The following is a 27,049-nucleotide window of genomic DNA, read 5'->3' on the forward strand; positions in this document are numbered from 1 at the left end:
TTAGAGACTTCAAGCGATCAAAATCTCCGAACGTTAAATAGGAAAAGAATGTATGTGCGACTCTCGTTAAACAGCTTTTAATGCGTTATTACTCACGTTAATAAGCCCGACAAGTGCTGACTCAGCATCTCAAGCAGTAAAGGCGGTAAAGGCACGCCGATAGAGAGAGATGAGAAGACAATGTTATCTCCCCGCCGTGAGAGTGTTGAGGCTCCACAGTGCTCTCACGCTGATAGCAAGACGCAGAGATTGAACACAAAGAAGAACTGATAGGCGAGACTTATGGTATTCCTTGAGACTGCTTTTCATGGCTGACTGCACGCGAAAATAGTAGTAGTATATATGTTCGCCATGGTAGTAGCCTAGTCGTAGTTTTCCTTTTTTTTCTTTTTTTTTTAGTGAGAGAAATAGTTAAAGGGGAAAAAAACATCAACAAGAAAGCCCGCCAGATGTTACTCCGATAAAAGAAAAGAAAAAAAGAACGAGAGGACAGAAGAGAAATCAGTAGTAGTAGTAGTAGTAGTAGTAGTAGTAGTAGTAGTAGAAAAAGAAGAACCAGAACTTGATAATAAAATATGCACAATATATTCAACTCGCACCTACTGTTGGTTGATCGTCGTCTTCTTGGAGGTGGTGATAGTGAAGACGGTGATGACGATGACGATGGTGATGACCCGCAACACACACACATCACAAGACGCTCGTGAGGAGATCCCTGAACGCCCTCACACACACACACACACACACACACACACACACACACACATCCGGGTCACCATCCCATCTTCCACCACCAATTATCACCCCCACCGTAACCTCACCATACAAACACATTCACCTCCACCTTCCACCATCACTATCATCAGTATATCACCATCACAGTCGCTTCGTGGTGTGTGTGAGGGCTTAAAACAGACCCCACGCTTCGAACTGTGGTGTGTGTGCGTCGCGGGCGGTGGCTAACCGACTAGGCTACTAACCCTTTCCCTATTTCCTCCTCTTTTCCTTTCCTCTTCTTTTCCTTCCTCTTCTTTCCTGTCTTTGTTTCTTTCGTATTTTCTATTTTTTCCACTTTTTTTTTCATTAACGTTCACTAGATATGCTTTTCTTTAGTCCGTTCAACTATTTCACTGTCTTCGTTCTTTTCTTCTTCCTACCGTTCTTTCTTTTCTTTAACTTCATTTTCTTTTTCTTCTTCCTTTTATCGTATTTCCTTTTTTGTCACTTCTTGTTCACTAGATTTTCTTTTATCTTTCTTTTTTCTTATTTTCTTAATCATTATTTATTTCTTCTTTTCCTCTTTCCTCTTCATTTTCCTTCTTTCTTCTTCAATCTTTACCTTTCTTCCCCTTTATCTCCTTTCTTCATTCTTCATAATTCTTTCTTCCTTGTTCTTTTTTTTTTTCCTTTCTTCCTTTCTTCTTTTTTTCTCTTCAAGCTTTTTCCTTTCTTCTTTATTCTGTGTCCTCTTTCTTCTTCCTTTCCATCTACATTCTCCTTCTTCTGTCCTTACTTTTTTCTTCCTTCCATCCTTCCTTCTTTCCTTTCTTCATCAAATTCACCTTCTTCTTCTCCCCTGTTTACTATATATCCTTATTCTTAGTAGTAGTAGTAGTAGTAGTAAACGTCATACAACTAATCTGAAAAAAATACATCAAATAACAAAAAAAAAGGCAGAAAAAAATTCACAGAAGAAATAGAAATATGGAACAACACGAGAATCAATTTGCTATTATTACTACAGGAACTCAAACACGTGACTAGGCTATTATCAAACGTAGGGAGGAAGAATATAGAAGAAAAAAAATAATGATACTAGACTAATAATAATAATAATAATAATAATAATAATAATAATAATAATAATAATAATAATAATCACCATACCCTCATCTATTATTATTACTATAGGAACTCAAACACGTGACTGGGCTATTATCAAACGTAGGGATGAAGAATAGATAAAAAAATAATAATAATAATAATAGGCTAATAATAATAATAATCATCACCATATCCTTGCTATCATCATCATCATTATTCTCCTTCAGCACCATTTTCTTTTCTTCATCACCACCATCACCACCACCACCATACCCTCACCATTTTTATCCCTTCTCCTTCAACTCCGTTCTCCCCTTCACCACCACCATCACCACCACCACCATCATCACTTCTCATTCTTAGGGAAATTATTTGATGATATAAAGCAAAGTCAACAACTCGAATATATAATTATTTCTAAATCGAAGTTAACTGCTGGCTGGCCCCCGGGAATTTATGGCACAAGTGTGAGCCAGAACACTTGCGAACACACACACACGAGAGAGAGAGAGAGAGAGAGAGAGAGAGAGAGAGAGAGAGAGAGAGAGAGAGAGAGAGAGACCCGCAGCAGACCAAGAGGTGAATTACACACACACACACACACACACACACGTATCTCGCCCCCTCTCGCCCAATCTCTTCACAGCTCTTCACATCAACACGCGTCTCCTCTTCCCTGATCCTCTGTGTGTGTGTGTAGAAGTGTTCGTCTGTGCGTGTGTCAAGTGATTTCCAGTGATAATAAGGATGAAGAAGAAACTGGAAGAGGAAAAGGAGGAGGAGGAGGAGAAGGTAAGGTTTGTCAAGCATGTTTTATTTCTGGGGTGTAATATCAAGGTCTTATGAGTAGTAGTAGTCGAAGTAGTAGCAGCAGCAGCAGCAGCAGCAGTAGTAGTAGTAGTAGTAGTAGTAGTAGTAGAAGAGGTGTGGTATTTCTCGATGTATATTCAGTTTATGAGATGAAAAAAAAAGATACGACGACAAAGATGATGATGACGAGGATGACGAGGCAGTATTGTGGTTATCGTCAGTAACATCACTATCATCAGCCATTCATCCCGTGCCCGCCGTGCCCATGGTGGTGTGTATGTGTGTGTAGGTAGGTGGGTGGGGGGGTCCCGCCGGTTGCATAATGAGTTTCGATTACGGGCGTGATATCTGGCTGCCTCGCGGGTATCAGGCACCGTTGACCTTCGATAACATGTAGCATTGTGATATCAGACGCCTTCATACGTAACACCGACTCACGCAACGCTGGGGACAAAAAAATTTCATTCCTCCGATTTTTTTTTTTTTTTTTTTTTTTCCCTCCTCTTTCCTGACGCGTATGTAGGTGTTTGGGCGTGAAAGTGGCCGAGGCGAAGGTGTTTCCAGTCAATGTTCTGGTTCAGTGGAGGGTTTTTGTAGGAAAGGAGGAAGCTTAGGGGCCAAAAAAGAGATGAAAAAAAAACAGCTGGCGACATGGTTTGGAAAGAGATTGTAATGACTTCCGCAGCTCAAAATAATGACGTGGTAACAGACGCGGTGACAGACGGACAGCCAAATGACAAGAGTAGCGATGCAGAACCAGTAGACGTGAGGACGGACGGACATAATCGGTTGAGAGAAGGCATCTGATCCTTTGTCGGAGCGGGATGAAGTCCACAACCTCGGATAAATAATATTTTTTTTGTTTTATTTCACCAAGCAGTATATACATGAATAGGAAAAATGAGTGTACAAATTACAATATATGGTCTTAATTAACACAAATGACCAAGCCTTATCTACAAATGTGTCTCAATATCACACTTGTGCACAATCTATGCGCACAGAAGGCTCATCCATTTGCGCCGCACAGCTCCACACAGGTGCCAGAGCTCTGTCTGACGGGGGAGATGACGGGATGGAGTTACCAGATTGCTCCAGCCTACTCTTCATAATGTGCTTGGCGCGGCGGCGCAGCACAGAGAGGCACTGCATCCCGTGCCTGCCCGGTGAAGGCCGGGGATGAGCCAGTCCACAAGAAGCCTGTCGTTATGGCAAACCCTATAACGGTTCAGGGAGGCAGCCCTGCACCGCAACCCCAGCGAGTTGCAGCAGAGAGCAGCATCGGCTCCTGAACAGCTCCACCTTCACTTCTTGGCAGCAGAAGACCCTCCTCCTCAGCAGCGTGTCGCCAATGAGTGTGAGTTTGTTGGTCTGCTTCTTGATGTCAAAGCTGATCATCTTCCGTATGGCGTGAAACTATAGCTGTCTGTGCTCGCCATTTGGGCGTTATTCTCACACTAGCAATGTGATCAGATAAAAAAATTAAATTATGTTCAAATTACGCAAATTTCTCCCTGAATGTCATCCTCGGAACGCATCCATCGCGTGAAACCAGTTTATCTATGCCGGCCATCGTCACTGCTCCTGCGGGCGGGCGGTTAGAGCTCATTATCTGCTATGCCCAGACGCGGCTGGTTATCTGGTACTGACAGGCGATCAGTCGCGGTTTGTCCTTCACATCAAGAAAACAAAATACACGAAGGAACCGGTCGTCCGCACCCTAACTTATCACTCAGGGCCACTCTAATCACCGCCACCAAAGCCTGCAGGTGCGTCGTGGTTTTGAGGAGCTACGTTACACTGTAAACAGACAGAATCACCGCGGCCTTGCTGAGTTACGCGTCCACCTGAAACCTGAGGAACCACCGTCTGCAGCTATCACTCAAGGCCATTATCGGCGCCACCAAAACCTTCGACGTTGTATAAGATCAACTTTTCGACATGGCCCAATACACACGCGCCATTAGCCACATTAGTGGGTATTTATTTGCCTCGAAGAAGAAAAGCGGAAAAGAGAGAAAGCTTGCCAGTGACATATCTAGCAGTCTCTTGTATATAAAAAATTAATATGGATATGGTGTGTGCGTGTGTGTGTGTGTGTGCCCCTTCATCTTGCTCTCAGTTGCTTGTTATTACTTCCAAACGTGCGATTAGAAGGAAAAGGAGTTAAAAAATGTCATATGTGGAAGAGAAGGAGGAAAAGGAGGAGGAGGAGGAGGAAAAAGAGAAGGAGGAGGAAGAAGAAAAGAAAGAGAAATGAAATATAAAAAAGAAGAAAAAAGAAGAAGAGGAGGAGGAGAAAAGAGAACAAGAACAAGGATAAGGAAGAGAAGAAGAAGAAAGATTAAGACGAAAACACAAAGACGCAGTTAAGGAGGAGGAGGAGGAGGAAGAAGAGAAACGGAACAGTGGTGGCGGTCCAGCTAGTAAAGGCGATATCATATTATTGTATGTGGCGATGCTGCCCACCACAACCCACAACCCCTCACGTCTGTCTGTCTGTCTGTCTGTAGGTAAATGCGTAGATAGGTCAGCAGGTAGGTAGGTATAGGGGTGCTACTATAGCGTGAGGTCTACCTCAATATGTCGTCTACTCAGGTGCAGCGCGGAGGTCTACCGTGCCCCTCCCCTAACGTGGCCATCAGGTCAGGTGAGGTCTAACATGGATATTTATACATATAGCGTGAGGTCTACTGTAACTGACTGGTACAATATGTGCCGAGAGGTGTGTGCAGCCATTGCTTCTCATGAACGAAAAGGGAAGATGGTTGGAACAAACGATAACCCCATTCAAATTGACGAGGCAAGATTTGCTGGTCGACAGAAGTACAACCGAGGAAGGATACTGAATGGAAACAACACTCCTCTCTCCGAAGACAGTGATGCAGAACAAGAAAACAACAGAAACCATGGGCGTAGAATTGACGGGCCTTGGGTTTTTCGTCTCAAACAAGGCTCAGACTGTCGGTACTTTTGGGTGGAACGGCGTGATCGAAACACTCTAATCCCTATTATTGAAAGGGAATGTGCACAAGGTTCGGTGATACATTCAGATGAGTGGCCTGCTTATAGTAATATAAATGCCATGGGTTACCAACATCCAACAGTGAATCACCAGCGACATTTTGTGGATCCAGCGACAGGAGCACACACTCAGGGAATTGAGCGATCGTGGTTGGATGCTAAAACGATGATTCTCAAGAAAATGCGAGGTGTTGGTAGTCAGCTGTTCCAGTCACATCTTGACCATTTTTGCTGGAAGATGATGAGAAAAAATTCCAATGATCTATTCGTGTCATTCCTAGAAGATATACGCAGTGTTTATCGCTAAAATAAATGTATGTATTGTATTTGATAGCGTGTTTATTTTTGCCTCTCTGCTTTTATCGTTAAAATGAATGTATGTATTGTATTTGATAGCGTGTTTATTTTTTTCCTCTCTGCCTTTAATATAAATATAAATAGTATATAGATATATAAATGATAATATAAGGTTTACATAAATATGTATACACGTACAATATTATATTATAGTTCGATGCTGCGGTAGACCTCACACTATAGTCGAAACGGGAGGTAGACCTCACGATATATTGAGGTAGACCTCACGCTATAGCAGCACCGGTATAGGTAGGTTTCAATGTATGGATGTATGTATTTATGTCTGTCTCTCTGTTTGCCAATGGGTCTATGTATGTATGTCTGTCTGTATGCATGTAGTGGTGACGAAAACACATCTTTCCTCTCACTCTTCTCCTCCTCTTTATCATCTTACTCTGTCTTCTCCTCTTCCTCATTCGTCTCTTAGTCCCTCTCTTCTATGTATCCTTCTCTTCCTCTATGTCATCTTCTATTCAGGCTACTACTACTACTACTACTACTACTACTATTACCATTACTACTCCGACACCTGTGACAAAACCCCTCCTCTTCCTCCTCCTCCTCATACATTCCCCTCTGATCGGCCTCCTGAGATCAAGAAATATGATCTTTTGCAGGGTTACTGACACACACACACACACACACACACACACACACAACTGTCTTCCCCCGCCTCCCACTCCCACACCTCCCGCCGTTTCCTCCTCCTCCTCGTCCAGCTATAACCAGTTCACAGTCGCCTACCATTGCTGAGTGACCTCGAGGGAAAAATCTGGTCACTAGCAAATATCTTCCCTCCCCCCTTCTCTCCTCTCCCCCCCCTTCCCTCAGAACCAGCCAGGGGGGGAGGGGGGGAGCGTTTAAAGGGTCACAGGATCTACTATAACACGAGGGGTCAACCGTTCACCAGAAAAAAAGGTCGTAAGGTAAAACTAAAGACTCCCTTTTAATTAAGACCGGTGGCTATCTAGACTGACTTACTCTCTCTCTCTCTCTCTCTCTCTCTCTCTCTCTCTCTCTCTCTCTCTCTCTCTCTCTCTCTCTCTCTCTCTCTCCATTTCCCAGGTTATGTAATAGCTTTACGATTTTTTATGACAACAAACACTCGGCATTTTCCTGTTAAAAACGCTGTGATAAGCTATCTGAAGAAATAGTAGTAGTAGTAGTAGTAGTAGTAGTAGCAGTAGTCTCCTTGGCTCTATTTTCCCGTAAGTGTGTGTGCATTTTCTCCCGTTATATCGTGGCGTCTGAGCGTAGAAGAACGTTTAAGAAAGACTGCAAGTAACTCTCCTGGCGGACTAAATATCTCCGTCCAGCTGTACCAGAGAGGAATGCCCAGCAGCCCCGTCTAAGTAACGCAGAGCCCCAGCAAGGACGGCAAGGAAGTCAGTCTGGCGTCTCTATAAATAGCAGAGTCGTTTAATTCAAGCCTGCGTGCGGCGGCCTTGACCTCCGCGCCCCAGCGCCGCCTCTACGCGTGGCCGCAGCGCTGGGCCGACCTACAGCCCCAGAGCCGAGCCGCGCTGCAACTAACTGCTGCCTGCATGGTAGCGTTGAGGGGTGGGGCAGCTCAGCAAGGAGACTACCGATCAAGTCAAGCCACGTGTTCCAGCTAGTAACAACGTCATAACGTAAGACAATCATTCTGTTCCCCCGTAACACCGTTCCCGGCTGTGGTGGTGACCGAGCCGCCGCGCCAGGTGCTGCAGGTCCGGGATTTGTTTGAGTGTCGGCGGCGCTGCGCGGTGCCGCGGCGGGCGAAGAGGCCAGACTGTGGGTCCCTGAACTCCTTGACTGGAAGTGGCTCCGCCTCGCAGGGCGGGACCATCTGGAGGCCACGTGGACGGCTTGCTTTCTTCCCGCATAACGCGACTGTCAACACTGCCGCCGCCTTGCCCGTGTACAGTGTACACCTCATAACGGTCCCGCGTTGCGGCATCCTTGGTGAGGACTCAAGATAAACGCGGAGGATTAACGCGGCGATAAGGCGCCCCTCGCCGCCCGTCCATGCCTCGCCTATACAAGTCCTTCAATGTCAATGGTGTGTGTGTGTGTGTGTGTGTGTGTGTGTGTGTGCACCGGTAGGCAGGTGGCTCTGAATCACTACCTGAGTCAACGGCGTCGCTACCCCCGGCAACCCTGAGTGACGTCACCCCGGCGTCCTGCCACCTTCACTGAGCCCTCTAAGGTTTTCCCTCCCTGGGGCAGCTCGGCACGGTGGCACGGAGGGTGCCCGTCACGTGGCCCGCGGGGGCAGGACTCGTACTACCTGGGCCACAGTTTCCGATTAGGCGGAGCCTCGAGCCGGCGGGGCGCCCCGCCCCGTTGGGGGGAGGAGCCAACGAGCCGCCGTGGTTGATAAATATCGAGGTGCGTTGGGAACCTCAGTCCATTCAGGTTTGGTACAAGGCTGTGAAGGAATAGTCCCCGACGCGGTGCTGCTGAGGACCAACATTCGGGGGACGTACGTTCAGGAGACTTCAACGCCATGTTGAATAACAAGGAAGACCCGCGGTCCATCGAGCAGGTAGATGGCTGCAGCACCTTATTGTTCTCTCCCGGGACACACTCTTGCTTAACCCCGGGACACACACTCACTACTCATGTATCACATAACGGCTCGACTGCTCGGACACTGCCTCGTTGCTGGCACTCGTGTCGGATGCAGCGGGCGATCTAATAACCCGGGCGGCGGCAGCTTCGTGAGGCCGGAGACCAAAAGCCAGATCGTGTCTGGCCTCGTTACTTTATAGAAACAAAGATCAGCAGGGGCGCCAGGGAGAACATTAGTTTCCTCAGAGCGTTCCAGAGGAGGAAGAGGGTATGTTTGCAAGACAAATTAGCCGCTCGGGCGTAATGGTCAGCGCGAGGCAGCAAAAAGCGAGGGATGAGCCCCAAAGGAGTGGCAAAGGTCCTTGAGAGCGGTGGGGCAGGCGCATCCTTCCCTGCCTCCCTCCCGTGCCAGGACACTCGCCTCGCCCTGCGTGTAAGCCCCTCCTGGCTAGTAAACTTTTCCCCTCCCGAGGAACGGAGCGATGTGAGGCTGCAAGGCGGCCATGCGCGGTAACGTCGGAACAAACTCGTGATTCTTGTCAGCTCAGTCCAATGAAGTATTGAGAGGCGGAAAGGAACAAACTGACGATGTACTTGTGTGTGTGTGTGTGTGTGTGTGTGTGTGTGTGTGTGTGTGTGACGGAGAATTCTGATGAGGATCCTGAGGTAGCATTTTTCTTAGAGAGTCTGTTGGTGATCAGTGGATAGTGAAGATGTACAGTGGTGGTGCGGGTAAGGTGATGGTGCTGTGTGATGTGGTGTTGTTAGAGGGTATGTGAGATGTGGTGGTGAAGTAGTGGAAGGACTGTGATGTGGTGTTGGTATGGGTGTGGTGTGACTTTGAAGTGGTGGTGGTGGTAGTGACTGAATGATGTGTTCAAAGCCACGGGAGATAAGGTCGTGCGTTTGGTGATGTGTGTGTGTGTGTGTGTGTGTGTGTGTGTGTGTGTGTGTGTGTGTGTGTGTGTCAGCAGAACATGAGGCAAACTATCAACAATAATCAAGAGCCAAACCTTCCACGCTAGTAACATCACTCAGCGCACTTCAAGGATGCACGCGGGGACCCTCCCGTATTGTTTTCATATGTTAGTGATACGGTAAATTCCACTCCATTACAAACATTCATCAACTGGCGATACATGCGTAAATAAGTCATCCAGACCTTCACTTCTTAATCTATTTATAATTAATCTGCAAGGAATTAAAGAACTTAAACAGGTGGTAAGAAGCCGTCAGGAGGCGTCAAGCGATCATCATGGGTAATGCCTCGCCAGCTTATCAGTCAGTCAGCCTGTCAGTCGGTAGGCAGAGCGCGGGCAGGTGTCGGCGGTGGCTGCGGATACGGTGACTGATATCATAAGTTATCAAGCGGTCTCTCCCGTCTACAAGGTCGATATTATGTTTTCAGGCTTCGAGCACTTGGACGCTTGAATGTAAGGTTAATACTTGGCTGCGGAGCATGGGAGTGTTATAGTTATCGAGCACTCGCGTCGTCTGCAAGGCCACTGTGATGATATATGATTTTAAAGAGCTTAGAATTTTTTACTCGAAGGAGCGTTAGGCAACCACTCTTATGCTGTGTTGAAATATACCGTTTGGAGGCTGCTTGGGACATACACACACACGCTTTGAGCTGCATGATAAGGATGCCAAGTTCTAGTCCTCATAACTTATTTACGGGGAAGCTGGGCAACTACTTTTACAACTGTTATGTAACGTTTGGAAGCTGCTGGAGAGATATAAACATACGCTACGAGACATACGATAGTGACGGTAATGATTCAGTCACAAGGCTCTAAGAAACTCTTATTAACGGGACAGCTTAACAACTACTCTTGCTGTTACACTGAAGACACAACACTGGGAGGCTGCGAGGTCCTTCGTTACGAGCTATGCATGATATATAAAGATGTTTCAGTCTCAAAGCTCTCAAAAACTCTTACTAACGGGACAGCTTGACAACTACTCTTGATGCTACGATGAAGACGCAACGTTGGAGGCTGCCAGGCCCTTCGTTACGAGCCATACGATACTGTGGTCGTGTCTGTGTGGCTGGCGGGGAGGGTTACAGGAGCCAAGGGCGAGTCCGGCCAGACCCTCACCGCCATGGGCAGCGTGCGGCGGGGCTGCGGCGGAGGCCACCGTAAAAAAAAATGAAAAAAGAAACAAAAGAACACAACACAACCAGTCCCGCGAGTCTCGTAAGAAAGAAGAGTAGGAGAAAAACAACAACCGGTCCCGGAGATTGACTTGTAATAGTCACTTCGCCTCGATGGCATAAGGATGATAAAAATAAAAGAAAAAAACATAATAATAGTAATGCTGCCGTTCATTCATTCCCCGCCGCGCCGTTCTCCCCGGCACGGGGCGCGGTAGGAAGGAAGCGCCTGAGTCTGAGTCAACTTACTCCACTCAAGGTTCACCCGCCGACGCACTACACTTCCGGTGGTGACGCGGATTCAGGTGTGAGGGAGAGGGATGCTGACGCCCCCCCTCACCCGTTCACTAACTTCTCACGTTCCCTTATCCCTCACTCTTCTCCCTCCCCCCTTTCCTCCCTCTATATTGCTTTCCATTACCTCCCCTGACGTTCCCTTATCTCCTATCTCTCTCCCCTTACCTCCTCCCTCTCCCTTTCCATTACCTCCCCTTATCTTTTCCAAAGTCCTCCCTCTCTCTCACCCTCCCATACCTTCTCGCTTTCCATTACCTCCCCTTGCCTTCCCTTACGCTCCCTTTCCTTCTCTAACGTCCTTTGGTTAATGCGTAATCATGGACAGCCTCCTTGGGGAACGCTAATGCAATGCTGAGTGTGTGTTGCTCTGCCTATTACTAGTAGTGGATACTTATACTTTACGGTAGGCATCCACTGGCATTGATTCCTAAGCTTAGGTCATTGTTACTATTCCTGTCAGTAACAAGAGGACGGCCCCTAGAAAGCCGTCTTGCATGTCTCGTACGCGGCAGTGGACAGCCTCGGGACCGACACCGTTGACTTGACCGTAATAGATAGCGACAAGAGACCTTCGCTTGCGGTCTCTCCCCCCCCCCCCTCCCTCTCTCTCTCTCTCTCTCTGCTTTCAACCCATAATTCTTCGTCCCCGCGTGCCGGACCAAAGCACAGCACGGCCTTGCCTCGCGCGGCTGTCCTGAACGCTTGCTTCCTGGTGCCTCTGATCAGGGAAGTATGGCATAGAGGCTCCAGGAACGAGAACCTCCGAGGACACGGTTGTGAAACACAAGCGTGCCCTCGGAGGTTCTCGTTCCTGGAGCCTCTATGCCATGAAGAGGATATTGTAACTAAACTTTGGACTGGCCACGCTGTTTTATCTGTCTGGTCAGTTACAAGGAGCAAGTACGATAACCGAAAATACATAGATAAGGCTGTATGGAGAACAAAGAAAAGAAGTGAGGATGTAAAAGCCTTGGAAAAGAAAAAGAAATAAATGAATGAAAATGGATATAGCTTAAGAATGAAAGATAGAGAGAGAGGAAAAGGAAGGAACATGAGGACAGTGGCACGGGTGGAAAGGATAAAAATTATATAAGAACCTTGGGAAAAAAACAAAGGAGATGAATATACCAGAGAGAGAGAGAGAGAGAGAGACTACAGATGGAAATAACATAACAGAGACATAGAGAAACAAGAGGGTGGGTGTGTAGCGGCTAAGGAAAGGAAAAAAAGCCAGCCTTCCGTCCTTTGTGCTACCCGCTGTCGCGTCTGTCACGCCCACCTGCGCTGTTGTCACGGGGATATATTTGGTATTATTTATAGTGAGTTTTTGCATAGCGTATTGCCCGGCAGTCTCTTATCTAGTTCACATTCCTGTATGATACGCGTATAAATATGTAGTATGATTTTTTTCTTATATATGACTTTATCTATGTATCACTAACACACATTTTCCCTCCATCCTCTCTAGTATATAATCATAAGAATGTGAAGTTTTTTTATATATATGTTATGCTGAATCGTTGGGCAAGTGTGTGTGTGTGTGTGTGTGTGTGTGTACGTAATTTTTGCCCAACACCCAACGCCTCCCTCAGCCCTTACGAAAGCCTTGCCCCAGAAATAAAGGGAAAAAGATCAACTATTCCTGCGGTGTTAAGAGGTGAAGGCGGCGGCCGTTTATGTATGTAGAGAATGAACGAAAATACATTAAGGAACGGTGTGGCCGAGAGTGGCGAAGAGGGTTTTGAAATAGCCTTTACTTACGATAGCAACAGTAGTAGTAGTGGCGTCGTTAGTAGTAGTAGTAGCTGTCTCCTTTGTTGTAAAAAAAAAAGTAGTAGTAGTAGTTAGATGAGATTGAGAGAGAGGAGAAAGAGATGAAGATATTAGTTATAGTTTTAGTAGAATTAGAAGGATAATGGAAAGAAATCAATAATAATAAAAATAATAACAACAGCAACAACAACACCAACAAATTACGCTTAATTAAACAACATCAACAAAAACAAATCCAAGTTAATTAAAGAAATAGAAAAAAACAAATAAATTGCACCAGCTGATCCACTCCCCCACCCTCCACCCACACCACACATCCCTCCACACACCCACCCACACCCAGTCGCCGCGTGGCCCAGATACGAGGGGTGGGCAGGGGCGGGGCGGGTCTCTTCACCATCCCTTTATCTCTCTCCTACTTTTTCCTCTATTTCATCCTCTTTCTCTCCTCCTCCACCACCTCCTTCCCTTTTCAATAACTTCCTCCTTCCCTGCACCTGACCATCCCTTGATTTCATAGTTTTCATTCTCCTCCTCCTCTTCTATCCCCTCCCCCTCCCCCTCCAGCTCTTCTTCTAAGCACTTCCTCCTGACCTCCACCTGTCTTTCCTCTTCCTATGTTTCCTACTTTCCATTACCTTCAGCATCTTCCTTCTCCTCCTCCTTTCCATTTTTCTCCTACAACCTCCTCCTTCTCTCGATTTCTCCTACCTCCTCCTCCTCATACGCTGGGCTTTCTTAGTATCAATAAATGAAATAAAAGAAAAGAGACTGGCACCACAAAGCGACTGGCATACTAATAAAAGGGTTGGAATGCATTATAATCTTCCTTGGTGCGCTTTGGGGTGAGACAGACAGCGGCTTAAGAGAATGATACTGTGATCCTAAGCGGGAGGGTTGGGCAGGTAGGAGGAGATTAAGACTGTCCATGGTTAATCCTCTCTGGTAAGGGGGATTGGATTAGGAGGGATGGAAAAGGGCTAAGGTGTTGCGGTGGGAGGTTGTGACAGAACGAGAGAAAACACAGAGACAGAGAGAGGAGTATTCTTAAGGACGACGAAATAAGATATGAATAAGGACGATTGGGAGGAGGAGGAGAAAGTGAGAATGAATGTGGCAAAAAGCAGAGGTGAGGAGGGTGTGGTGATGAGGGGGGGAGGTGATAGTGGTGAGGGAGTGCTGGGAGGTCACGAACAAGGTGTGTCCAAAGGAAAGAAGAGGAGGAGGAAGGAGGACAAACAGACGGACACACCCTTGAGGACGGAAGAAGAAGAAGAGGGAGAGAGAGAGAGAGAGAGAGAGAGAGAGAGAGAGAGAGAGAAATGGTTAAACTAAATCAAGAAAGAGGAAAAAACAAGTTGAACAAGACCAAGAGAGAGAGAGAGAGAGAGAGAGAAATGGAAAGTGGAATTGGACCGCGAATGGGAGAGGAAAACAAAAAAATTGTTGATCCAGACGAAGCAAAAGAGAGAAAAAAGATAAACTTGACTAATAAAAAGTGAAAAGAATGCAAGAAAATATATGAGTAGACTCGTGGGAAAAAAGAAAGAAAATTAAAAGACTCGAATAAGAGATAAGAAAGAGGGAAAGAAAATAAGTTACTAGTCACGAAAAAAATAACAAAGAAAGTAAGAAAAACAGAGAAAGTTAAACCGAGTCACCCGAGAAATAAAATAAAACCACAAATAAAGATTAAATAAAACACAAAAGAATGAAAGTAAAAGGAAGAAAATATGAACCGCGAAAACCATAAAAAAAAACTCAAGTCACACCTCGATTGCACCTGACGAAGCATAATAATAAAACTTTTTAATCTCAGTTACTTAATATTGTTGTATCATTTTGGGGTACGATCTTGTGATAACCTGAAAACCGACTGAATGACTCACTGAATGACTAACTAATTTACTGACTGACTGACTCGTGATGACTTTACTGAACTTTTGATAACCTGAGGATTGACCGATTGACTGACTGACTGACTTTCCTCCTCTCGTGAAAACTTACTGAACTTGGCTTAACTAAAAACTGACTAACTGATTAATTGACTGCTGTTCCTCCTCCTCCTCCAGAGTGACTGAAAGACTGATTTACAAGTATTAAAAGCGTATTAAGAGTGTCAAGTCGTTTTGCGTAGACTAGATTAAAGTAGACTCCTTATGTGCGACTTAATTATGTTCTTGATTAGATTATTCACTTTTTTTTCTATTGATAAGATGCTTTTTGTAACACGAGGTAGGAGAGGGGTGAGAGGTGGGGTGTGTTAGGGGTGTGGGGTGATAGATTATACGTGATTGGACAAGCCGAAAAAAAATAATACCAACAATGAAGAAAACAAAGAAATACTAATTACGTTGATGGGTGAGGGAACGACTGTGTGTGTGTGTGTGTGTGTGTGTACGAGAGAGAGAGAGAGAGAGAGAGAGAGAGAGAGAGAGAGAAAAAAGAGAGAGAGAGAGAGAGAGAGAGAGAGAGAGACACACACACACACACACACACACACACACACACACACACACACAGGAGCAAAAGAAGAAAAAAAAAGGGGAAGTTTGAGATTGGAAGGACAGGGAGAGTAAATACTTAGGGAGGGAGAGGGACGGGAAGTCAGGTCATATATCACGTCCACGCCCAAAAGTCCAGTTCAGTCCAGTGGGGGTTAAGGTCGTGGTCAAAGTCCCTGGTCACTATACTATGCCCCCCCCCATGGTGCCTCCCCTTCCTTTTCTTTCTCTTTATTTCTTCTCTCTTTTTCTTCCTTCCTCTCTTTCTCCCTCTTCCAATATTCATTAATTTTTTTCTCATCCTTCCTTGCTCTCTCTAATCCTTTTTCCTTACCAAGCTGCTTTTTTCCTTTTTCTTCTTTTTCCCTTCTATTGTTTTCCTTCCTTCCTTTCTTCCTCCTCCATTATCTACTCATTTTTCTCCTCCTCTCCTATTTCCCTTCCTTTCTTCTTCATTTATGACCCCTTTTTTCCTTCCTCTTCCTCCTGACCTTTTTACTTCCTCCTCCTGACCTTCTTCTTTCCTCCACCTCCTCCTCTTCTCTACCTTTCGTCGTCTTGCACCAAACCTACAACTTCCTTCTTCCCCTTCTTCTTCTTCTTCCTTATCCTCTTCCCCATCACATTCATCTTACTCATCCTCCACTTCCGCCAGAGAGCGAAAGACAGACCCAAAAGACAGATAGAAAGGCAGACAAAATGACATCGAAAATACCAGTAAGAGAGAGTGAGTAACAGAATGATCGAAGGCAAAGTAGAGACCAGCAAGAATTGGAGAGTGAGGACAAGAAAAGGAGGTTGAAGGAGAGAATGAAAGCAAGAAAAACAGTCAAGGCAAGAATATGAGGGCCAGGAAGAGAGAGACAGCAAGGAAAGAAGAGTGAGGGAAAGAGGAGACTGAGGGAAAGAGAAGGAGACTGAGGGAGAGAGTGAAGGCAAGAAACAGCCAGCCAACGTGCCGGCCAGCCATCGAGGCAGCCCCTCCCATTAGGAAACGAACACGTGGTAACCTACATACGCTATCTGGGGCATCGCTTACTAATACAGGCGCCGTGTACTCCAGTTATCGCCGCGGCAAAAAGCAAAGCGGCGAAGAAAAGTACGGAAGGAAGTAGAAAAAGAAGGCGGCTGGAAAGGTCACAAGAGTATATAGTTAGTTCACCACGGGAAGAGCAGGCAAGCGCACACACACACACACACACACACACACACACACACACACACACACACACACACACACACACACACACAGGAGCAAAAGAAGAAAAAAAGAGGAAGTTTGAGATTGGAAGGACATTTATCACGGTCATAACACACACACAGACATACACACACAGAGTAAGGTAGATAGAAAAATAGATAGACGGAGACATGCCAAGTTAGCTAATAAGTTACAATATATAGTTAAAGATTTAGATAGATTTAGTGACCATACATTGACATTTAAATATATAGGTTATTAATACCTAATAGCTAAAGCTTGTGATTGCAAGAAATATTAACAGTATGGGTTCGTAATATTAAGAAGCCCACTAGAATTCATATGCAGAAAATATAATGCACAGAGAATCGAACCCTGTATCCATGTTTCATCATCCGCCTGTCGCAAGCCCTATCGCCACCATCTGAATACACGACTGCATATTGTACTGTTGAGAGAGAGTGACCGATTCTAATTATTATGCATCTCGTCTATTCTCTCTCTCTCTCTCTCTCTCTCTCTCTCTCTCTCTCTCTCTCTCTCTCGTAAGCAAGCAGCCTCGCCCTTCTTCATTCATTGCTTCACTGTACTTCGCAACACACACACACACACAAATAAACTATATACGGGTTAGGAAATCTGGGTGTGGGCACGGGCAGTACACACACACACACACACACACACACACACACACACACACACACACACACACACGTGGGGTCAAAGTCAAGCAAACAAGCATTTTAAAACGCTCACTGAATCCTTAAAAGCACACACGCACGCACACACACACACAAAAAAGGAAAAGAAAAAAGTAGGCAGAAGTAATAAAAAGTAGCTTAGACGTGTGTGGAGAAAAGTAAAGCAGAGTGAAGCGAGGCCACTCTCTCTCTCTCTCTCTCCTTCCTTCCGTCTTAGCCAATACAAGCACATGGACGGTAAATAATTAGTACGTAGTTTTGTGACCTTAACACGAACGTAAGCTTCCTTTTTCGGGGGGGGGGGGGTGTAGGTTGGGTGGAGGTGATGGTGGTGGTGGTGGTGGTGATAAAGAGATGGTGTTGATGGTGGTGTATGGAGGTAGTGGTGTTGTTGTTGTTGGTGGAGGTATGGTAGGAGCGGTGATGATAAGTTAGTGGTAGTGGTGTGAATCGTGGTGTATGGAGGTGCTGGTGTTAGTGGTGGTGGTGGTGGTGGTGATAGGAATGGTGATAATGGGGTGGTGATGCTGGATGAAATGGAAGAAGAGGTGGTGGAGGTGGTGATGATAGTGGTGGTGGTGGTGGTGATGGTTGCAACACCGCCCCTCCAGTGACCCCTATCTCCACACCCATTCACGGAGGAACACCTCAAACGGATGGGTAGGAGGATGTGGCTGGAAGGAGAGAAAGAGGGAGGGAGGGAGAGAAGAATCAGAAAGGGTAAAAAAATAAGAGAGTTGAAGGTCCTTATTTCCTCCTCCAATCTCATCTTTTCCTATTTCGTTTTTTCGTAAAGTATTACGGTGGGTGGGAGGGAGGGAAGAGTCACGAGGGAGGTGGGAGGTAGCAGGGATGAAGGAGGAAGTTGTGAGGAGAGAGAGAGAAAAGGAGAAAGGTGTCTATTTCCTCCACCAATTTTATCTCTTTTTGTATTTTCGTAGAAGTATTGCAGTGGGTGGGAGGGAAGAGTTGTGAGTGGGGGAGAGGGAGGAAGGAGAGAGAGAGGGAGGGAGACAGACGGAGGTGTTAAAGAGTTATTCATACAGTGTCTATCTTTATGCTTCTCCTTTTCGTGGAAGTATTACAATGGATGGGAGGGAAGAGTAATGTGGGGAGGAGGGGGAGGAAGGAAGAGAGGAAGGAGTGGAGACAGGGAGAAAGAGAGAAGGAGACAGACGGTAGCGCTAAAGGTTTATGCACACAAAGTGTTTATTCTTGCGGGTTATCCTTTTCGTGGAAGTATTGCAGTGGCTGAGAGGGAGAGGGGGGAAGGAAGAGAGGAAGGAGAGGGAGACAGGGAGAGAGAGAGAGAGGGAAGGAAGGAGAAAGACGGTAGTGCTAAAGGGTTATGCATACAAGGTGTTTATTCTTGCGGGTTATCCTTTTCGTGGAAGTACTGCGCAGCCTACCAAGCTACGTAATCTCAAATTCCCTTAACTTCACGCTTCGGAGGATAGCTAGTGCTCCCTCCCTTCTGGAAAGTCTGAATTTGAAGAACGTAACATAGCCTCCACTTTAATATTTTCCCTTTCCGTTGGATATTACAGACCCTAAGAGATTCTACAAACTACATATTACTTCACGCCTATCCCTCCCTCTCTTCTCCTTCTCCTCCTCTCCTTGACGCTACAATGTCAAGTCGAATTCAAGAGCATCACATAACAGTCATTTAAATGTCTTCCCTTTGCGTCCCTTGAAAACATTCCTCATACATTATTTACTTCACGCCTTCCCTTCCCCACCCCCACCTTCTCCCTGTTACACTTTCCCCTCCTTCCCTTCTCACCTTCACGTCTTCCTCTCCCTCCTTCCCTCCTCCTCCTCTTAATGGTGCAACGGAAACTGAGTCACCACGTAACACAATACATTTCCCCATTCACGATCGGAACACGCCCCGGAAAATCGAATATTAGCACACAGCAATACGATTACTTCCTGCGTGCTTGGCGGAGAACAGGTGGGTTAAGTCTGCATGCATCTGGGGGGGGGGGGGGGGTGTAGGGGAACAGCACTTCTTCACTACCTGTTGTTCGCTATTGAAAGGTAAAGCACTGTCCTGTAGCATCGATGTGGTGTTGTCATGCGATTGATTCCTAACGCTTTATAACGTGATAAAGTTGAACCAGGAAGTAAAGTAGGAAACAGCGTTGTTCATTAATAAAGTAAACAGTTTGCTTGACATAAGGTCGTGACGCTCTCAATAGCTAGAAACGTTCATTATACGTAGTAGAGGATGATTGCGGGATGGAGAGGGAGGGAGGGAAGGAGGAGTAGGGGAAATAGGAGCTGAAGGTTTTTGTCCTCCAATTTAATCTTTTCCTTTTTCATTTCTCCGTAGAAATATTGCAGTGGGTACTTTCTCTCCTTCTGCATGCTTTCCAATAGTTGGTCCCCTGAACGCTCTCTTCTGATGATAAGGTTCCAACCAGAGCACTGATGACATTTCCTTTCCTATAAGCGTGAAAAAAATAAGAACTGAAGGTTTTTATGTTCTCCTTTTCCTTTTTCATTTCTCCGTAGAAGTATTGCAGTGGGTATTTTCTTCTGATAAGGTCATGACGCTCTCCTACTGCATGCTTTCCTATAGTTGGTCCCCTGAACGCTCTCTTCTAATGATAAGGTTCCGACCAGAGCAATGATGACATTTCCTTTCCTACAAGCGTGCCTGCCTCAAGCCCCCCCTTCTTTCCCTTCTTCGTAAATGAGATAATATGATGATGCTATTGCCTGCTTTTCTCTCATCCTTAGCCACCTCCTCCTCCACCTCTTTTAGCGTGCCTGCCTCAACTCCCTTCCCTTCTCATCTCCTCCGCCTCTTCCTTCTCCTCCTCAACCTCCACCTCCATTCAAATACAGTCCTTTTCTTTTAACTTTACTCCACTTAGCTCACTTATAATTATACTTATTTTTCCTATTCAGTTGTACATTTCCACTTTGTCTATTTGCCTCACCCCATTTCCTTTCCTGTAGTAATGACTGTTTATACTCTTAGTGACATTCCTCCTCCTTCACCTCCCTCTCCAGGCAATACCTTCCCCCTGACGATAAGACTCACACAAAAACATCTCCAACACACGTCATCTCCGCAGCCTCGTTATCAGACTTTTATTGCTCCGCCTCGCACCCGCGGTATAATAACAAAGCCTCTCTGTGTATAATGTTATGTCTCCTCGGCCCTGGCATGTCCGTAGTTTAGTTCGTGTCGTGTTTCCCTCCCTTAAGTCACGCTTGTGTTGTCTCGTCAGCGGTTAACTTGAGGATGTGTAAGAGGAACAACACAACTAATGGGGAAAAAGTGAGTTTCAAATAATAGTCGCCTCCTATATTACCTAACACACACACACACACACCACGCCCATCCTGAAGGTCAATAGGATCAAAGGGTCCAGGCACACACACACACACACACACACACTGGACAGTCACGCGCGCCGCTCCGGAATGAGGATGGGCACGCCACGCCCTCAGCCTCTCCAAAACTTGCAGTGTTGCGTCGCATCTTCAACACTCCAAGAACAAAACAGACGCGGACAACGGGGCTCATGCGGACAGCGGCTACTCAGACTACGGACAGACCGGTTCCTCAGACTGATTAAGAACTCAAAGGGCTTTAAATATTTAAGGCTGTTATATAATGAGTTAATGGAATGCGTTGCTAAACAGCCTCTTACGTGTCCCGCCCCGCCTCACCGCTAATACCGCGATAGTAAATAATATGAGCGGCGGGCGAGGAGTCCCAGCGGGGGTTTGCCAGCCCGAGCCAGACCCATTGTGAGGCCCCGACAATCCCGGCACGCTTCCGGCCTAGTTACATCACCATCCGGCGCGGTGCCTTGACACGACGCGGGCGAGGGATAGGCGGACCGGCGCGGGGGTCCTGTAACACGGGACGCGGCCTTCTTTGCAAGCAGATCACACCTAAACTTTAGACAAGTGAATGCCTGGCAGCGGGAGACACAAAGCTTTTGAAATACTGTCGAATGAAACGCTCTTGGAAAGGTCGTCTGCCTGGGAAGCTGCGACCGTTGCTAGGCGGTGACGGGAACCAGACGAGAGACGGCCGTGGGCGAGGTACAAAACAGCAGTGGTAGGGAGAGAAGAGACTGGGGAGAAGGAGGAAGATGGGGAGAAAAAAAGGGAAGATGAATGGGAAGACGGAGGACAAGGACGAGGAGGAGGATGGAGAAAAAAGTAAGATGAATGGGAAGAAGAACAAGAACGAGGAGGAAGACGATAGGGATGATAAAAGTGAAGACAAAGAAAGATGAGAATGATAATGAAGAAGGGAGCGACCAACCACAACCACGTATAGCAGAAGGATGGAGAGAAAGAGAAAAAAAGGAAGATGAATGGGAAGGAGAACAAGAAAGAGGAGGAGACCGATAGGAATGATAAAAGGTGATGATCATAATGAAGAAGGAAGCGACCAAGCACATATATACACCACATAGACATACATTTAAACCGAAGACTAAATGAGTGTGGGACGGGTCAGGGTGAGAGGGGAGAACCGTAGTAGCATAAGAGGAAGACACATTAGCAAGACGGCAATCAAGTAACAAAATAACACAAGGTAACGTGAGGTGTGTGAAGAGAAGGGAAACTGGACAGTGTATACGAACAGCTGATAAGAAGGAAGAGGGGAAAGGAGGACTGGGGTGAGAGAAAACGTAGAATTACATGAGATAACGAGAGAGAGAGAGAGAGAGAGAGAGAGAGAGAGAGAGAGAGAGAGAGAGAGAGAGAGAGAGAGAGAAGCTGACATAACCCGTTTTTAAAGTGTCGGCTCTTATCATAACCCCCATCCCGGCAGTACACACACACACACACACACACACCTGTTGCCATGCATGCTCTACGGACACACCTCCCTTCACGCACGGAGCCACCCACACAAGACGCAGCTTCCACCATAACCAAGGCAACTTTTCTGGATCTCTTCCAAGGCGTACGTTGTGTGTTCTTCGTGGTGTAGTTAATATGTAGGGATCGATATTTAGTTGGCTGATTACTGACTTGTGTTGTGTCATGTACTTCGCCTCCCGTCACACTTATAGCCACCCACGGGAGCTTGAGATGAAGTTAGAGTAGGAACAGGACGGAGGAACAGGATTGCAAAAGGAACAGAATAGTAACAGAAACAGGACTAAGGAACACAATAGCAAAAGGAACAGAACTAATGAACATAAGAGTAAGAGAGACAGGACTAAGGAACAGGATAGCAAAAGGAACAGGACAGCAACAGGAGCAGGACGAAAGAACAGGACTTGTAGAGGAACAGGATAGCAAAAGGAGCAAAACTATATATGCAACAGAAGAGTAAGAGAAACAGGATAGCAAAAGGAACAGGACAGCAACAGGAACAGGACGAAGCGAGAGAGCATTCAAGCACCATTTGTCAAAGCATTTCGTGTGCCCAACGCTCTTGCCCCACCCTCCCACCCTCTCTCTCTCTCATATTCTCTCTCGCCACATACACAGCTTCAAGGACTCATACGCATACAAAGCCACTTACTCACACCCACCAGCACCTTCGCAATAAAAAAAAGGCGGGAAATGACACCCCGAGAAGTATATAGGATACGGGCGGTGTATAAAGAGTGTGTCAAGACGCCTCTCCATCCGAAACTGACCTCTCTTTTGGCCACATCTATACTTATCGCTATATGAGAGCAACAGTTAGCGGGCTTTTTTTTTTTTTACATCTTTTTTTTGTTGTTGCCCTTGAGTTGCTCTCTGTGCTGTAAAAAAAAAATGGTCCATTGCTTTCGCCTTTTCATCGCTTTGTCATCCCGTTGCAAAGGAAGAACACGCCAAGACAACAAAAGGGCGGCGGTGTAAACTGGTATAGACAAAATCCCCGCATCTCCTCGCTTTGTCATCCTGTTAAAAATCTGGTGACAGTCTTTTTAGTTTCGTTCACAGGTTAGAGCTGCTCGTTCTGCCACTCCGCCTTTTTTGTCCCGCCCAGACTTAGCCTTGAGACGAGGGCGAGGTTTTAGTTAGCGTGAAGTACGTGAGTCAGGTAGGAGGAGGAGGAGGAGGAGGAGGAAGGTAGGAGCTCAAGCCTTTCAAATGAGGAGATTGGGCAGTGATCAAGGGCAGTAGTAGTAGTAGTAGTAGTAGTAGTAGTAGTAGTAGTAGTAGTAGTTGTAGTGGTAGTAGTAGTAGTTGTAGTGGTATCAAAGAGAGAGAGAGAGAGAGAGAGAGAGAGAGAGAGAGAGAGAGAGAGAGAGAGAGAGAGAGAGAGAGAGAGAGAGTCAGTGTCACACCTCTTTCGTAATCCACTAAGGCGTACGTGTGTAAAGAGACGAACAAACAAACGAACAAACATAAACATTTATATCCCTTACGTGTCCGGTGTGTGTGCGTGTGTGTGTGTGTGTGTGTGTGTGTGTGTGTGTGTGTGTGTGTGTGTGTGTGTGCAGAGGAACAATTAATAACTAGAGGAAGTTGGGAGTGACTTGAAAAAAAAGGAAGATGAAAAAATGGAGTTAAGAAAGTGACACAATGATAATAATAATAAAAAGAAGTAACTCGCAGAAGAAGAAACAAGAAAAAGAAGAAAATAGGACAAGAAATAAGAATAAGCATGAAAATAATATAAACAATCTAATAGCAACATATAAAAAAGTAATCCCTCGCCAATGAAAATCAAACCTTCCACTATCTACGTGACACTTGACATGCATACACAGATATCTGCACTCCTCCGCTGAAGCAGTGATCGCGTTTAGCCACTGAGCAGAGCGGACTCGCTACCCTGCTACCTTTTTCGCATATAACTGGCAGCTAACGTATTCAGACCGCGACCACGCAAGAGCGGATATATGCACTGTTACGCAGAGGACAGTGGCAATACTTTATGCAGCAATGGACGCACGTTTTTAGGGTAATTTCCAATCTGAATTCCTGGAAGTTGGCCATTCATGAGGGTGGTTACGCGGGGTGGCTGGGCGTGGCGAGGCGAAGAGGAACACAGCGGGCGGCAGGACGTAGACACAGCCACATACATTAGTCTACTTCACCACAGCAGCAGGACACATATTTCTCAAGTGTATGAATGATTCTACCTCCCCAAGCCACTGAGCCGAGGGTAAACCGCGGGTGGCAGCTCACAAATTAACCACGTAATCCTCCTCTAATTTAACGCAGTGTATTTCAGACGCCTCCACCCCGCATATCAACTACTTCCAAAGGCCAAAAAGGAGATCAGTCGGGTTCTCATGAGTGTTTATTTTATTTTTTAGGTTCATGGTACAGAAGAAGGGTCATAAAACTACCCCTGGAAAGCCTAGTCGAACGTGTGAGTTTGGGCGCCAAAATGTTTTTAGAATATGACCTTAAGACTCGCCCTGATTTCAACGCCTAACCTCTATGACTAACGCTTCTGTATTTCCTTCCCATCGTGACCTTTGGAAATATACCCGACTGATCTCCTTTGCGGCCTTTGGAAACAGCTGTTGTGAGAGTCGAAAACGTTTAGCACGGGCCTAAGACTCGCCCTGACTCACTTCAACGTCCTCACTAACCTCCTAACACTCTCCCCACCTCTATCACTAAATCTATCCCTCTATCCACCTCTATATCACTAACTCTTCTGTATTTCCTTCCCTCGCAGGGGCACGCCAATGTCGCCTTCAACGGGGACGAGATGGTGAAGGCGCCGGAGCAGAGGAGCATGGACAAGGAGAAGGAGAGCCGGGCCAAGAAAGACGACCCGTGGGCGGTGCCGGAGATGGTGGACGACAGCTCCAAGTGGGGGGGTAAGTTACACGGAGGGGGGCGGGGGGCGCTGGATTAGAAAAGAGAGAATTAGCTACACCGTCATGGTTGCTAACATTGGCAACTTTTTTTTCTTTATTTCTTTTCTCTTTGTTTTTCTTTTCTTTTTCGTTTTCTTTGTCTTTTTTCTTTTTCCTTAATTTTTCTTCTTTCTGTATCTTTCTTTCTTTTTCTTTCTTTTTTTCTTTTTTATTCTTTATGCATGGCTTCACCTAATTTTTTTTTTCTTTGTGAGTCGCTAAAACTAACATCACGACTTTTTTTCATTCATAACTTCTTTTTCTTCCATTCACTCACAGGATCTTCACTTCAGTCCGCCTGCTATTAACCCCCCGTCAAGGCCGTCCATCTCTCTCTCTCTCTCTCTCTCTCTCTGCACAGTAATGACGTAATAATTCTCGCATCGTTCCTCTATACTCCAGACACGCCACATTCCTCACCCTCACGCTCCACATTCCCTTTCGCTTCTTTACTTCAGCAGGCAAAAGACAGAGACCTTTTACGCGAACACAGTGCAAAAAGTCAAAGGTTTCCCTCCCCTTTCACTCCCGATGATCGGTCAGCCCGGGGCGGGGCGGGGCGGGGCGGAACAAACCCGTTCCCCTCGCCACTTTATGGGACACAACAAAACCAGCCGGTCCTGCTCCACTACGCGGCTACATTAACTAGTTCACTATCTCGCGTCGATCTGACCCTCCTAGAAAGAGGAGCCAGAGTACGCGACGCAGCCTACTCATGTTATCTCACCTCCAGGCTTGAACTCTTTGCTGGGCCAATCGCCGGCTGACACGCATAATCTCACCTTCATCTAAATGCAGGGGCGGCGGTAGAGCATAAGCGGGCGGAACCTGAATGGGCTAAGCCTCCCAGAAATACCTCAGCCCACACGTAGCCCCACCCCGTACTATTACACTTTGAGACAAATCAATGATCTCCTTTTTCCTGGGCCAAACTCAGATCACCATTGCACCAAGAAGAAGAAAAAACACTTAAGCCTCTGCTGGAAAATCCAAATACCAGAGTGCCTTCCATAGGTAGTTTGATGAGCATATAATGATAGTTTGACAAGGCTTCTGCACCATGATTTGGAAATATTTGTAGTGAAAGCCAAAAGAATCTGAGGGTGCGGGACTTGGTTACATGATGCTGTATGGCTACCAGGTGGCGCTGCAGCTATCACATCACATGTCTGCTGGACGAGAGGTAATGACGCGGATTCAAGTTGAGGAATTGGGTCACTCCTCAGATGCAATCCAGACAAAACGCACCGTCTCTCAGCCTATTGCCTCCCTACAAGAACTTTTTTTACACTAAAGGAAGCAGCTCAAGGGCAAAAATGAATAAAAACAAAAAAAGCCCGCTACCTCTGCTCCTATAAAAGATAATAAAGAAGAGTGACCAAAAGAGAGGTCTATTCCGGACGTGTGTCACAGCAGCCCAACACATAGATGCCCACGACCGGGAGCTGGACGAGTCTGACATTTTAAACCGGTCACTGGATACTTTCGCTCCACCATGACGAAAAGTCAATGAAAAGGTGACCACAACCCTCCACAACCCCCGTGGAGTTCCGACGCCTTAAACACAGCACTCATAATGGCTTTGAAAGGGTGGGACACATGTAGAGACAAAAAGGGACTCGTCGTTTGTCCATACATGATACAAAGAATAGTTTAAAAGATCCCAATCACACACACACACACACACACACACACACACACACCTTGGCCCACGGTGTTGCAAGCGGTCTGTCGTGGCTCGCGAAGAACAGCCGCCTTCAGTTCACTTCAGCGTACCGTAACACTTGACAGACTTTCGGTTCATTGATGAGACACCTGAAAGAAGAAAAAGTAAATTATAAACACACAGAATAACAAGAACAAATAAATAATAACACAAAACTACACACATTTCTTTACTAATGTGAGGCGTCTGTCAGCTCCACGCCTTGACCTCCAAGCTTCTAATCTAACAATGCTCTCATGCTTCTAACAATCCTTTGTGACGCGCTCCAACACTAACAATAGCTCACTACTAACGAACTTCCTCTTGACTTCTTCCA

General features: G+C 46.1%; 1 protein-coding gene and 1 long non-coding RNA gene across 4 annotated transcripts in view; one reads left to right on the forward strand and one right to left on the reverse strand.

Moving 5' to 3' along the window:
* Positions 1 to 1,054: 1,054 nt before the first annotated feature.
* On the reverse strand, positions 1,055 to 27,044 carry LOC127009093 (uncharacterized). Its single transcript, XR_007761577.1, has 2 exons — positions 26,711 to 27,044; positions 1,055 to 1,640 (listed from the first exon to the last, which is right to left on the reverse strand). It is a non-coding gene; the product is annotated as an uncharacterized LOC127009093 (long non-coding RNA).
* Positions 3,791 to 27,049, forward strand: part of LOC127009088 (sodium-dependent phosphate transport protein 2B-like) — a 31,328-nt gene continuing 8,069 nt past the window's right edge. For 2 of the 3 annotated variants that reach the window (XM_050881861.1, XM_050881859.1), the window contains exons 1-2: positions 8,383 to 8,542; positions 24,824 to 24,968. In XM_050881861.1, the coding sequence (XP_050737818.1) occupies positions 8,504 to 8,542; positions 24,824 to 24,968 (184 nt within the window). In that variant the 5' untranslated portion in view covers positions 8,383 to 8,503. Of the gene's footprint in view, positions 3,992 to 8,382; positions 8,543 to 24,823; positions 24,969 to 27,049 lie in introns of those variants that run through there. The other variant, XM_050881860.1, reaches the window with a different exon arrangement.

This window comes from Eriocheir sinensis, chromosome 39, assembly GCF_024679095.1.
Source record: "Eriocheir sinensis breed Jianghai 21 chromosome 39, ASM2467909v1, whole genome shotgun sequence".
Taxonomy (NCBI): domain Eukaryota; kingdom Metazoa; phylum Arthropoda; class Malacostraca; order Decapoda; family Varunidae; genus Eriocheir; species Eriocheir sinensis.